General features: G+C 55.1%; 1 protein-coding gene across 1 annotated transcript in view; it reads right to left on the bottom strand.

The window, feature by feature from the left end:
- CCDC85C (coiled-coil domain containing 85C) overlaps nucleotides 1-12,858 on the bottom strand; it is a gene marked incomplete at its 5' end in the record, with an annotated part of 86,964 nt that extends 74,106 nt beyond the window's left edge. Inside the window, one exon of the mRNA XM_008583447.1 lies at nucleotides 12,783-12,858. Within this exon, the coding sequence (XP_008581669.1) occupies nucleotides 12,783-12,858 (76 nt within the window). The remainder of the gene's footprint in view (nucleotides 1-12,782) is intronic.
- Between the last annotated feature and the right edge of the window lie 48 nt (nucleotides 12,859-12,906).

The following is a 12,906-nucleotide window of genomic DNA, read 5'->3' as shown; positions in this document are numbered from 1 at the left end:
ACCCAGATAAGCACTTGGAAGGTGAGAAGGTGAGGGCCTAAGGTTAGAAACTGGGCCACTGTGGGTCCTTAAACTCCAAAGCAGCAGGAATGTCAAAACAAAAACAAAAAAAACAAAATACCAATAAACCAAGAGGTACTGGTTCAGCTAGATGGGGAAAAGAGGCTAGGCCAGGAGCAGGTCCTGGGCAAGGCTGATTACCAGCGATGACCTGGGCTTCTCAGGAGTCTCTGAGCACCATGAATCTGGTCTAACTGCCTCATCTCACAGATGGGTAAACTGAGGCCCAAGGAAATTTGAGAGAGATGGAGACACTAAAAAAAAAAAAATCAGGAGAAAGAAGTCCAGGAAACAGAGATTTGCATGAAAACATCTACCCAACCCAAAAACTCTCATATAAATAAAAACTTCAGGAAAGAAGCACAAGCAATGTGTCGAAGGGTGACCTCTGAGGACAGGCTGGGCAGGGGGAGCTTACAGTCCACAGCTGCCAGACAACAGGCACAGCCAGGACTCAAGATGTCCAGGGTGCCCGGGTACCACAGAAGACCTTGAGATTTTATTCTACTTTCTGCCTTTGTGTTCTGTGTGGGGTTTCCTGACCGTGAGCATGTATTACGTTTATTTAGTTTGCTTTTTTAAAGGCTTCAGGAAGGAACCTCACTGACCATCCTACTGGGGTTCTTCATCTTTCCTGAGCCATGGACCACTCTCAGGCTCTGATTAAGCCTGTTATGTACGGGTCACATCCCAGCAAAAATGCACAAGTGCACAGTCATTTCTGGGGTTCCGGGGTTCCCTGAAGCCTGCCACATGCCCCAGTAAAGGAATCCACTGGGGACGCACAGCTGACGGGCTGCAGAGGCTGCTGACCACTGGCTTGAAGAGCAGCAAGGTCTGCCTAGGCCAGATGCGGCCCTGAGCTGGCCCAGGCATCTCTCTTCTGTCACCACCCCCAAAATAAAGAACAGGCCAGGAGGCTCCAGTGCCCCCGCCTGTGCCGCAGGGGTCCTGAGAGCTCAGGTGACCTGCCCATGGAACATTTGTGGACCCAGTGAGACAGCCACTTCCCCTCTGCCTCCTCCTGCTCAGAGAGTTTGGGTTGCACCAAAAACAAGGGGTCTTTTCATCCAGGGTTTCCCACAACATTTCAGCTCCACACACTTCGGAGCAGATCACGTTGCCCACAACCAGGCCAGCACTCACAGGGGACAAGCTCTTAACTCAAAGGGAAGGGATTAGGGGCCCTGCAGATCAAAGAGGCACCAGGCTCAGGGACCACCCTCCAGGGTGGGGACACCAGCGTGTGGGCAGGCAGCATCCCGAGGGGCTCCTGGCCACACTCCTGGAGCTGCTCCCCATCAGCAGGAGGAATTCCTTTGGGCAAAGGCTGCAGTGGGCGGGCAGTGTCAGTGGCAGGCTCAAGGAAACCTCAGCCCATGGGGCCAGCTAGGCCAGAAATGCCCTCAGGAGAGGGCGACAGCAGAAGAATGGGGGCATGATGGGTGGGAAGGGGTGTCAGGGGCCTCCAGGGCCACTGACATCAGGGATCTCCCTATCTGCCATGGCTGTCCCCACCACCATGTCACTGCATTAGGGAAAATATAGGAAAATGGTCAGGGTCCCTCGGGGGATCTGGCATCTTGCCGAGCATTTGATGTAACTATGCACATGCACCCAGGTGTTCCTTGGTTTTCTAATGTAATTGCATATGTGCACCCAGGTGTCCTGAGTTATCAGACTTAAATATAAAGGACAAATGGCTCTGATCCCTGGTGTCCCCCGCTCCTGGGATAACCCCAGGGAGGACCATAGGGAGGCCACTGCTGCGGCTGCTGGATCTGCTGCTGGATCTGCTGTAAGCCGCCACCGCCGCCTTTGCTGAGGAAGCTGAGGACTGAGCTCGTGTCGTCTGCCAATGGATCCTGGGATCTTTCCCAATTACCTAGCATGGACCTGCATGTAAGCGATCTGGTGACCCAGTCTGTACAACAGGTTTGAAGGGCCTGTGGGCCCTAACCCCTAGTCCTGACAATACAAATGGAAAACAGTGTAAACTAAAATAATGAAACACTTTGGCTGTAGTTATGAATTGCCTAGCCCTACTGTATCAGTCTGTTTTGTGTTGCTATAACAGAATTACCTGAGACTGGGTAGTTTATTTATTTATTTATTTATTTTTCCTTTTTGTCTTTTTTACTGACCGGTAACGGGATCGCAACCCTCGGTGTTGCGCCCGCACCGCACTCAGCCAGTGAGCGGGCACCGGGCTCCACATGGGATCCAAACCCTCGGTGGGAGCGCCGCCACACTCCCAAGCCGCGCACTCTCCAGTGCGCCACCGGGCCGGCCCCGAGACTGGGTAATTTATAAAGAAAAGAAGTTTATTTGGCTTACGATTCTGGGGCAGCTACATCTGGCACAAGCCTCAGGCTACTTCTACTCATGGTGGAAAGCAGGAGGGCAACCAGCGGGTACAAGCAGATCACATGACGAGAGGAAGCAAGAGAGAGAGAGGGGAGGTGCCAGGGTCTTTTAAACAACCAGCTCTTGCAGGAACTAATAGAGCGAGAACTCACTCAATCCCCCCACCTAGGGAGAGCATTAATCCATTCATGAGGGATCCACCCCCATGACTCAATCAGCTTCCAGCACTGCCACACTGGGGATCAGATAGCCACATGAGTATTGGTGGGGACAACACATCCAAACTCTATCACCTACAATTGGCTACGTCAGCAGGATCCTGAAAATGGCCCTAGCCATACACTGCGTTTCCAGAATGAGGTGGTTTAGAAGGGGCTTTCATGTGAACCTCCCAACCCACAAAGTCAGGGAAGCCTGAACTATTAGCCCCTTTTTATGGATGAAGCCAGTGCCCACCCAGGTCCTCACAGGGAACAGGGTGGGGGTCTGCCTGACTCCAGGTCCAGTCTCTCTCTGTGCTATGCCACTATGATCACACCAATGTCACCCTGACTGCCCCCACACACACACCCACCAGTGGGCTCAGCTGGCAAGGGCACAATGAGGCTGCACTGGGGGGCTGGGGGGCAAGCCCAGGGCCAGGGCCCCAGGTGTGGAGCATAATGGCCTCATCCGCCAGAGACCATCTGGAGTAATGGCCCACAGCTGGACCCAGGCGGCTCATTTAACCCCGAGAGGCACCTGCCCACTTGCCCACCACAGCCGCCACCACAGGGTATCTACGGCACAGAGGGCTGGACAGTGGCCGTGCTCAAAGCCTTTAAGGACATGGTCAGGGCAGGTCTGCAGCCTCTCCAGGAGGGGAGGGAGGGGAGGCTGCACTGGCCTGTGTCCATTCTCCCACCACCCCAGTTTAAAAGCCATTTTCTTTGTTTTCTGATCCTGCAGCTGCCTTGGCCTCATTTTGAGAATAAGGAGCTGATGGCTGGAAACCCGTTGGCTGGGCTCTGCCGGGGAGAACCCTGGAGCAGTGCGGCCCTCCCAGGGCTTGAGTTTCCTGCACAGACATGTGGACCCACATACACCCCACAGCTCATGGCCACCAGCCACCACTGCAGGGCATCTGCCAAGAGCCCAGCTCAGGGCTGCTGAGGCCCCCACAGAAGCCGAGTGGACAAGAGCTACAGTTCCTCATCCGCTCAGCACATCCTGTGGCCTGTCTACCTCCAAGAGCTGCCTAAGCCTCAGAGAAAGGGTGGGATTTCAGCAGACACAGGAGGCAGGAAAGGGCGATTCCTGTAAGGGCCTGCAATGCGCCTGCAGGGCAAGTCGGCCAGAACTCCAGGGCCAGAATGGGAGAGTCACTGAGGCTGGCAGCAGGTGGCAGGAATCCCTGACACCATATGAGGATGTCCAAGCTTCCTTCTGTGGACAAGTGGGAGTGGCACAACCCAGGGAAAAACTGTCTAGACCCGCACTGCCCCACAGAACTCTCTTGATGATGGAACACTCCTTTTATCACTGTCAACAAGGTACCAACCACGTGCAAGGTGGCCAGCATGACTGACACACTGAAATGTTCCACGTTACTTAATTGCAATTGAATTGAATTGAAGCAGCCCCACACGGCTAGCATAGAGCTCAGGGTGAGAGCCAGGAAACCTTGAAGCAGGGGTGGCCATTGGTGAGGCAGAGGGTGCAGCAACACAGGTGACAAAGGGCACAGGGCCAACAGGATGGTGGTCAGGAGCAAACTGAAAACATGAGCCTCAAGACCAAGAGCAAGACTTGGGGTGCAGCCTTGGGGCAATGTGTCCCACCACAGACAGGAGGGGCTGGAGAAAGGGTCGAAAGTGACTACACACCACCCTCTTCTAGAAGACAAGCTGGGAGGCATCGAATGCCATTGAGAGGTCAGGACAAGAAGAGGCCACTGGACTGAGCCAGAGCTTCCTTTCCCAGGGTCAAGGAGACGCGCATGGGAGGGTGTGGGCGCTGGGAGAAACTGCCTTCAGTGATAAGGGAGAAAGTCAGCGGGGGGCAGGATGGCAGAGGGGGCAGGTTTTGTTTTATTGTTTTGGTCCAGGAAACATGAGCCCATTTGCAGGGAAGGAGGCAAGGGGAGAGATTCGAAAGGAACAAGAGACAGGAGACAATGGGGACAGAGGTCCCTCAGGAGGGGCAGGGCCAAGGCAAGGGGGGCTGGGCCTAGGGGGGAGGAGGGGAGCCCTCCTCTGCCAGCCAAGACAGAAGGTGCTGAAAGAGGGAGAAACTCGCTGCTTCACTTTCTGTCCCAGCACCAGAGCGGTGTGTGCACCATCTAGACGAAGTGGAAAACACAGAAAAAGGAGAGAGGACGGGGTCGGGGGAGCTTCCCATTGTCCCACCAGCTACTGAGCGATCTTAAGCAGCCAGGAAATGGAGCCTTGGCACAGGCAGCGTGGCCGGAACCCTCCACAATGGGCCACTCCCAGAGCGGGCTCATTAGGGAGCCGAGCCGGTGCTGCACGCGGTGACAGGCTGGTGCATTCAGGGCCCGCACACAATCGGGCCCTTGTGGCGGGCGGGGAGCAGGGCGCTCGCTGGAGCCTCTGACTCCTAGACAAGAGCGGGCCTCCTTCTTGCCTTACCACCTGGGAGCCTACCGAAAGCCAGGTTTGGGAAGACAAAGAGATGCTTCCCCTGACAGTGGATGGTCTATTTTTGGAAATGGGTCAACTCTTCTCCGTAGCTGTCGTTTCACTGCCACTGGCCCTGCCTGCATCTGTCCCCTTGAAAACAGTCTTAAAAGGCCCCCACCCCATCTGGGGTAGCCCAGCACCTCACAATGGGGATGGTGAAGGTAGCTGCCTCCATGGTGATGCCTGGCAGCCGATTAGAGCTGTTGGGGCAGGGGGCAGGGTGCACGCCAGGCTGCGTCCAGAGCAACGCCTGCCCAGGGCTCTGAGCAGGCTTCCTATGGCCACCAGGCAGCCCCTGCTGGGCACACCAGAGCCATCTTCCTGGGCATCTGTGCAGCACAGGCCAGCAAGGCGCAACACAAACAGACCCGTTTCTCCCTCACTGCTAACGTGGACTGACATTGGCCTCACAACCCTGCCCAGCCGAGCTCTGTGATGCCCACATGGGGGAGCATCCTCGTCACCCCCCTCCACTGACCTGCTGACAGGGACCATCTCCAGCTTGGGTGGCCCCTGCAGGCCCTGCAGATTATCTCCCAGATCTTCCCAGGACAGCTCTGGCTGACCCCCCAGGAGCCTTTACAATCCCTGGTGCCACCAGGAACAATTGGACCCATATTCGGGGTCGGGTGCAGGCACTGGTATTTTTTAAAGTTCCCCAAATGATATTTAATATGCAGCCATGGTTAGGAACCGCCGATCAAAGCAAACAGGCATATTCGTTAGTAATTATATTATGGATTGCGGGGAACTAGGGAAGGTGGGGTTGTGCAAGTCACCACCCTCTAGGGGAGGTTCAATGTTTTTTTGTTAAGTAGCTAAAGGCCACCTGGTGCTAAGTGTAGCATGTGAAAACAGAAAGGCAGGTGACCGAAGTGGCTTGACCATGATCCAGTTTAAAAAACAAGATGGGGGAGCACCTCATCCAGTGCCTCCGAGGGCTCCCCGTTCCACACTCCAACCACTGAATGAACACCTACTATGTGCCAGGAAGACTGGGCTCTGCCCTCAAGAAAGTTACAACTGGGGGACAGACAAGCCAGCAAATGGAAGTACCTCAAGTCCAGGGACAGGCAGCCTTTTCCCCAGCAAACCCACACCTGGCATCAGGGCTCAATACTCTCCTCTGGCACTAAACCCATCACCTGGTCTTCAAGCAGAGCAATCAGACAGGGCAGGCAGGTAATTCCACCCGGGCCCTGCAGGGGAGAGGCTGGCCCAGGCGGGAGTCTCAGCTGCAGCCAGTCACCGTCTCAAGGCCCCAGAGCAGCCACACCCTCCCCACCACCCCATGGTCATTCCTGAGACCTCCCATAAGGGGAAGACCAACCACCAGGCAAGAGACAAACCCCTTCAGGGTGTAGGGAGAGAATCTCCAGAAATACAAAACACAGCTGGCTCGCAGGACCCAAATGTGAGAGGCAGGAAGGGCAAGGGAGGCAGCGCTTTGCTTGTGGCTCTGTCTGTGCAGGAGGCTAGGGTCTCTGGGACCCTCAGCCCACTCACCCCAGCCCCCCATTTTACAGATGGGAAAATGAGGGCCCGGAGACAGGAAGAAACTTGCACACGGTTGAGTGAGAGGTGCGCTGAAGTCGTTTGTTCTGTCTGCATTGTCCAATCTACAGAACCGTGGTGGGCAGCACAACTGGGTCCCCACGACCCCCAGATGTGGGGAGCAGGTCGGCCACCAGGGCCACACTCAGGCCTAGCAGATGATTTATCCGTGTATTATAAAGTGAGGAGCAAGGGGAAAGAGAGGGGACAGGCTATGGAAAGGTTCTGGTTTCCATGTGGACCCCTAATAGATAACTCTGGATCCGCTCGGAAAAGGCCAGCAGAAAAGGCCACAGCCAGAATTACCCACAACCAGAGGAAGAGCCCCCTTCAGGGGCAGCGAGAGGAGCTTCACAGAGCCCACTTGCCCCGGCCCTGCCCACTACCGAGCCCTGGTCCCAAGGCCCCCACTCACCCGTCACCCCTGTCCCAAGATGTGCCTTTGCTCCAGCTGCTGCTCCTGCTACGCATCTCTTCCCACCTGCTCTCTTCACTTCCACTAACCTTCTCACCCCCGGGGCCCATCTCTGCTCCCAGTTCCAGGCGCCCCTCCTCTGAGCTCCCAGCACACCCAAAGAGGTTGTGGGCCAAACTCAGGTACTTCCAGGAGGGAAAGGGGCACGCTGAATAATCACTCCAGGAGGGCAGGTGCTGGCCAGCACAGGCTCCAGGGCCAGCAGATGGGAGCTTCTGGGCCTGTCCCCATCCGAACACGGTCCCCATCCTCAGCCAAAACAGGGATCCCAACTATTATGGAAAGCAAGGGAGATAAAGTGCAGTAGTAGCTCTTCTTAGCATGGTGCCAGGCACACATTTGGTTCCACCCAAAAGACATCTTTGGAAACTGCCACTCTGTCAAGGCTAGAGTCAAGGGGACCAGGGCCCAGCCTCACAAGCTCACAGATAGTCAGACAGCAATAGCATGACAGAGATGGGGGGCTCCAGCGCCAACCCCGTGTGGCCAACCCTGGGGCGGGTCCCCTTCCCTTCCAAGTCCCCTTGTGTGCAGCTTGCTCAGGGGTCTCCGGCTCTCCCAGGCATGGCATTTCCTCCATCCTGAGACACCGTCGGCCACAGATGCACAGTCTACCTAACTGAGCTCTCCAGAGTGTGGAGGGAAGAGCCTACAGCAAATACACACACGGATTCTAAGACACACCCCACACCACAAGGGAGACGGGGAAATGCCCATCTTAGAAGTGAGGAAACAGCAGGATGTCTCCGGCCATTGAGGAGTCAGGAAGAAGGAAGGGGACAGGCCCTCACTTATTTCCCAGGGCCGTGGCCTCTGCTTGAGTTAAATGACGCTCCACACCTCTGTTTAAACAGCATATACGGGCAAACCCAAGAACACTTACAGGTGAATCAATAAATTCCTGATCGTTCTGCCCTGCTCCCCGGAGAGCTGGAGGTTGGAGGCAACTTGCTTGAGAGCAGGCATCCTTCCCTAGGTGACCCAGCTCCAGATCTGCACAGAACTCTTTGCCTGTGGGGCAAGGAACAGCTGCGGAAAACGTGTGACAGTGACCAGTTCTGGGCGCGTGCTTAGAAGAGGGGGATGATTCCTGACTTTTTATGATCAAAAGAGTATCCCATCCCTTTAGCAGATGAGCTTGTTCCTCTGTCCTCAAGCTGTTTGGGATGCCACTGGGGTCCCCTCATCATCACACACCAGGGAGATGGGAATTAGCTACCTCTCAGCTCTGAAATCCCACGGCACTGACCAGAAGCCTACGCTGCCCCCAAGCATGCCCAATGCAAAGTGTTCCAGCTGGCAGAAGAGGAATTAGCTACACTGCAAAGTCTACACGCTCGCTCATTCTTCCCTCAACCCACAGGTTGGTAATGTTTTTCCACTTTACAGATGAGAAAATAGAGACCTAGGGGTTCAGGAACTTGCCTGAGGTCCTAGACTTTCAACTCTGTGCAAATGAAGGCAACGAAATCCCCACAGGTGGAAAACAGATTATGAGCAACAGTTGATTTTCTTGCACATCCTGTGATCCCGGGACAATATTAAAACAAGTTTGTGTTTGGTTGAGAAGTCTGGCAGGGCCACCACTGCAGTGGGCAGCCAGCCTGGTGCAGAGAAGTGAGGAAAAAAAAACAAGAACTGGGAAAGGAAACCCCTCACAGGCTGCGCTGCTTCATGCAGGGGAACAGGACAGCAGGGATTAGACTCCGGGTCTGGCATCCCAGGGAGAGGGGGCCATACCTTTGTCATGCAAACAGCTGCCCCTGGAGCTCCCTGCGCAGCAGGCCCAGGGCAACAGGCTCAGACCTCTAACACAGGTCCCCCAACCAGCCCCGTGGGACCCGGAGCAAGCCACCGCACTTCTCTAAGCCTCAGTTTCCCCATCTGTGATACAGAGGTGCTGAGACCTTCCTCCCAGGACCATTTGGAAGCTCTGCACTGAATGGAGTTGGGACAGGGAAACTCCTTGTAGTAAACTGTGAAGTGCTAGGCACACCCTGGCCCTTCCTTGGGTCACCTGCCTGTGAGCTCCTCAGGGCCAGCCCTCCTCTCCTCTCGTGGGTGGCCCTGGGGACCCAGCACTCTAAGGCCACTGATGGATCCCTCGAGCTTGGGTTGGGGAGGGAGGAGGAAAGGCTTATCTAACCCGCCGCATTGTCTGCACTGACCTTTGCTCTCGGGCCTGGCTGGGTTTAGGAAAAGCGCCTTATTAGCTGAGCAGGGAAGCCGCACAGAAAAGACCTATTCAGGGCCAGCGTGCTCTTTTTTTTTTTTAAAGCCCAGACCACCCCCGCTTCATCCTCCCTTTGAAACCAACAAAAACACAAGCAAGAGAACAAACCCATCTCGTTTTGAGAAGCTCAAAAATTTAATCCAAACTTTAAAAAGTAAACAGGCCCCATTCACGGGAAGGGAGTGGGGATTGAGGGTGAGAGAAGGACATGCCTGGGGGCAAGGAGGAGGGGTGCAAAGGGCCACAAGGAATGGGGGAGGGGCAGGTGGAGAAAGAGCTGAAACTTCTTTTGTTTGAAAATCACATCAGTTCAAGGGGGAAAACCTGATTTTCTGGTGTTTGGGGTTCACCTGCCTCAAGGTGCCACACCAGATTGGAGCAATGAGCACCCTAGTCCAGACTTCAGTAAGCCCCGCCCAAACTTCCACCAAAAACAGCCAAGGAGAAAGGTCTATTTGCATATGCATTCACAGAGCCGCCGGCCCGGCCTTCACCAAGAACCGCCTTGAATACAGATGGGCCCCCTCCCACCACGGCCACTTGAGCCCTTCCAGGGCTGCACGCAACCCCCCGAGGGGACTGCAGGAACGTGTTCCCCCGCTCCTCAGCAGGTGCAGCCTCACGTGCGGCTCGCTCGCAAACATACAAGGGAGCTGTCTAAACAGCGAACAACTTTGAAGAGAAAACAGAAGCCTGTTTGGCAAGTGCCTAAGGATTCTAACAACTTGAGACCTACTGTGTGTAGATACTGACCTACCTGACACTGTGTGGATAAAGGGGCTCTTTGGGTTCTACCCCACTTTACAGAAGAGGAGCAGAGAGGCTCAGAAAGCGAAAGAACTTGCCCAAGATAAATGGAGAAGCTGAGATTCAAACTCAAGACAGCCTGACACTAGTGATGGGGTTATCAACCATCTCCTCAGTGGTCACTGATAAGGAAGTGACACTTCCCAGCAAGCGAGAAAGAGGGCAAACCTGGGTCAGGAATCAAGAATACGGAGTCACCAATGTTCCCTGTTAATAGTAATGGCAAAAATGACAACAGGCCAGGGACGCAAGCGAGCCCATGGCCTGAGCAGTAGTTGACCCCAGTGGACATCCCTCCCAGGACGGACACTTGCAAGGTCAGCTGCCTTCCCAGGCAAGGCTCAGAACCTCTCTGAGCGTCCACCTGCCTGTCTGTGAAATGAGGATAACATTACCTCCCCAGGCTTCCCATGAGGATGGACTGAGGCCACGTTCATTAGGCACAAGGCCCAGGATCTGACTCCACTTTTGCCACCACCTGGATGGAGGGATGGAAGCTACATTATCCCTCTCAGCTCAGGCACAATCTTCAACTCAACTTAAAGCTCCAGGTCCCAAAACAGAAAAGCCTAGTTTCTAAGAGACTGGCCATTCCTTGCTTCCAGGCATTCTATTCATACTGGCGGGAAAACATCTCAAGGCCACACATGACTTTAAGAGACAAAACTAAACAAGGACAATCCTAACTGTAACTGAAATTTGTGATAATAGTGCTGAATTTTCATTTCGCCCCAAAGCAAATATTTGCTGCCACAAAATTTGCAGCAGTCCTGTTCCAAGTGGACTTGGGAGAGCATGGATTCTGTGGGAAACCCTACACCTCAACCCCCACCCTCCAAGTGGGGTGGAAAACCTCAGGTCCAGTCCAGTCCTCCTGCATTATTCACTGCGGCAACTGAAACACTGAGCCAGACAGGGCAGCGTCTCCCTGTCCAAAACCTGACAGAACCCAGTGTCCTGCAGAGAATCACGCTCGCCAAGTGTCATTGATGACGCAGCTGAAAATTATAAATAGTTCATTTCCCAGCCAGAGGACTGCAGCAATCTGCTCCTTTGTGCTGCACTTGGGGAAACTGAGGCCCAGATAACGGACCCTCCCAAATCCCCCAGGAAGTGGAGGCCAAAGAGGCCGCAGTGCTCTAAACAGCAGGGTGCATCCCCAACAAACTAAACCACTTAACTTTGAGCCATTCCCACTGGCCTTAAGCAGCCTGTGGTGGGAAGTGGGATGGATACAGAGTTACAAAGAGAAACCTGAGCTGTAGTCATAGATTACCAATCAGTAACAAAATATCCCTCCAAACCCAGTCCTGCCCTAACTCACACTCAGGATGGTAAATAAAGGAAAAACTATGCTGCAACGTCACCCCACCTCCACAGGTATAGCTCCCACCCCAACTCGCCTGCAGAGGCCACTTGGCCACCAAACCAAAGAGAAAGCATTCCTCCCCAGCTCAGGCTGTCACTCTGGGGAAGGGCAGTTATTTATGGCCTAGATACATTTTCTCTGAATTAGGAAAGGCTTTACAGGGAACCAGAAAGGGCTGTTTATTCTCCACCTTCAGGCAAATAGTTCAAGCGGTCACAATTGCCACCCAAAACTGGGAGCCAAGCCACCAAAAATGTGGAAGAACAGGGAGGCACCGCATCCACGGGCCAGGCAGGGAGGAGAGTGACTGAGCAGAGGGCTGGCACAGGGAGCAGGTTGCTGGGCTCCCACATGCCCAATCTGTGGGCACCCTCTGAACTGGACCCAACAGTAACACAGGTGTAGAAGACAGTCCCTGAGCTTTCCTGCGGCCAAAAGTCCTCCCGCCCACACCCTGGCCACAGATGACCACAGCACTTCCTGTAAGGCGATCAACAGTTAACAAATCCCTTCAGAGGTTTTATCTCCACCTCAAACCCATGAGGCGTGGATCATCATCTCCATATTACAGATAAGGAAACTGAGGCACATGGAAGAGAAAAGCCAGGATCCATTTCAAGTACATAGCCCCCGACCAGAAGTGCAGAACTTATAGGAGACCAGGCAGGCTCTTAGCTCCAGGTCCTCTGGGCCAGCTGCCTCGGAGTCGTAGCGAGGCTGCCTGTGCTCCGCACGGCACAGAAGCGGCAAAGGCGGAATTCCAGCCACAGCACCCACGTGGGCGCTGCTTGGGTTTGGGAAGGCGCCTGTTGCTCCAAATAAGAAGGGAAATTCACTTGCGCTCAAGGGGCCTTTCATTTTTTTCCACGAAGAGCTTCCTGCTGCCGAGCAAGGATTTCCAGACTGGAAAGAGGCGCCCCCAGCAGTGCCGCAGTGCCGGACGCGCATACGCACAATTCCGCAGGCCAGAAACTTTTCTGGACACGTGCCAGCTGCGGATTCTGAGCTGGACCGGGCCACCACCACCCAAAGCCCCACCGCGGGTGGGTGCGGGATCCCCCAGCCAAGATCCGATGCCAGCTGGAGGAGGGGTCCGGAGCGGCGGCCGTTCCCAGCCAAGAACAGAGTGGCCGGGAACTCCCTCCTCTCACCACTCCCGGACCCGGCACAGGCCCCAGCCAGGGGAAGGGGCTGCGGCCCGGGAGAACCGCGCTGCCCGGCCGGTGCCGCCCTTACCGTGCAGGCCGTTGGGGATGCTGCGGTGGTGGGGCGGCGCCGACAGGTCGTCCAGGGACCGGCGCGTGGCTCCGGCCTTGCCGTCGGGGACCTTGTGCGGCCCGGGGGCCAGCAGCGGGGGTGG

This window comes from Galeopterus variegatus, unplaced genomic scaffold (genome assembly GCF_000696425.1).
Source record: "Galeopterus variegatus unplaced genomic scaffold, G_variegatus-3.0.2 Scaffold2916, whole genome shotgun sequence".
In the NCBI taxonomy this organism is placed as follows: domain Eukaryota; kingdom Metazoa; phylum Chordata; class Mammalia; order Dermoptera; family Cynocephalidae; genus Galeopterus; species Galeopterus variegatus.
This window is presented reverse-complemented; position numbering and strand designations above follow the sequence as displayed.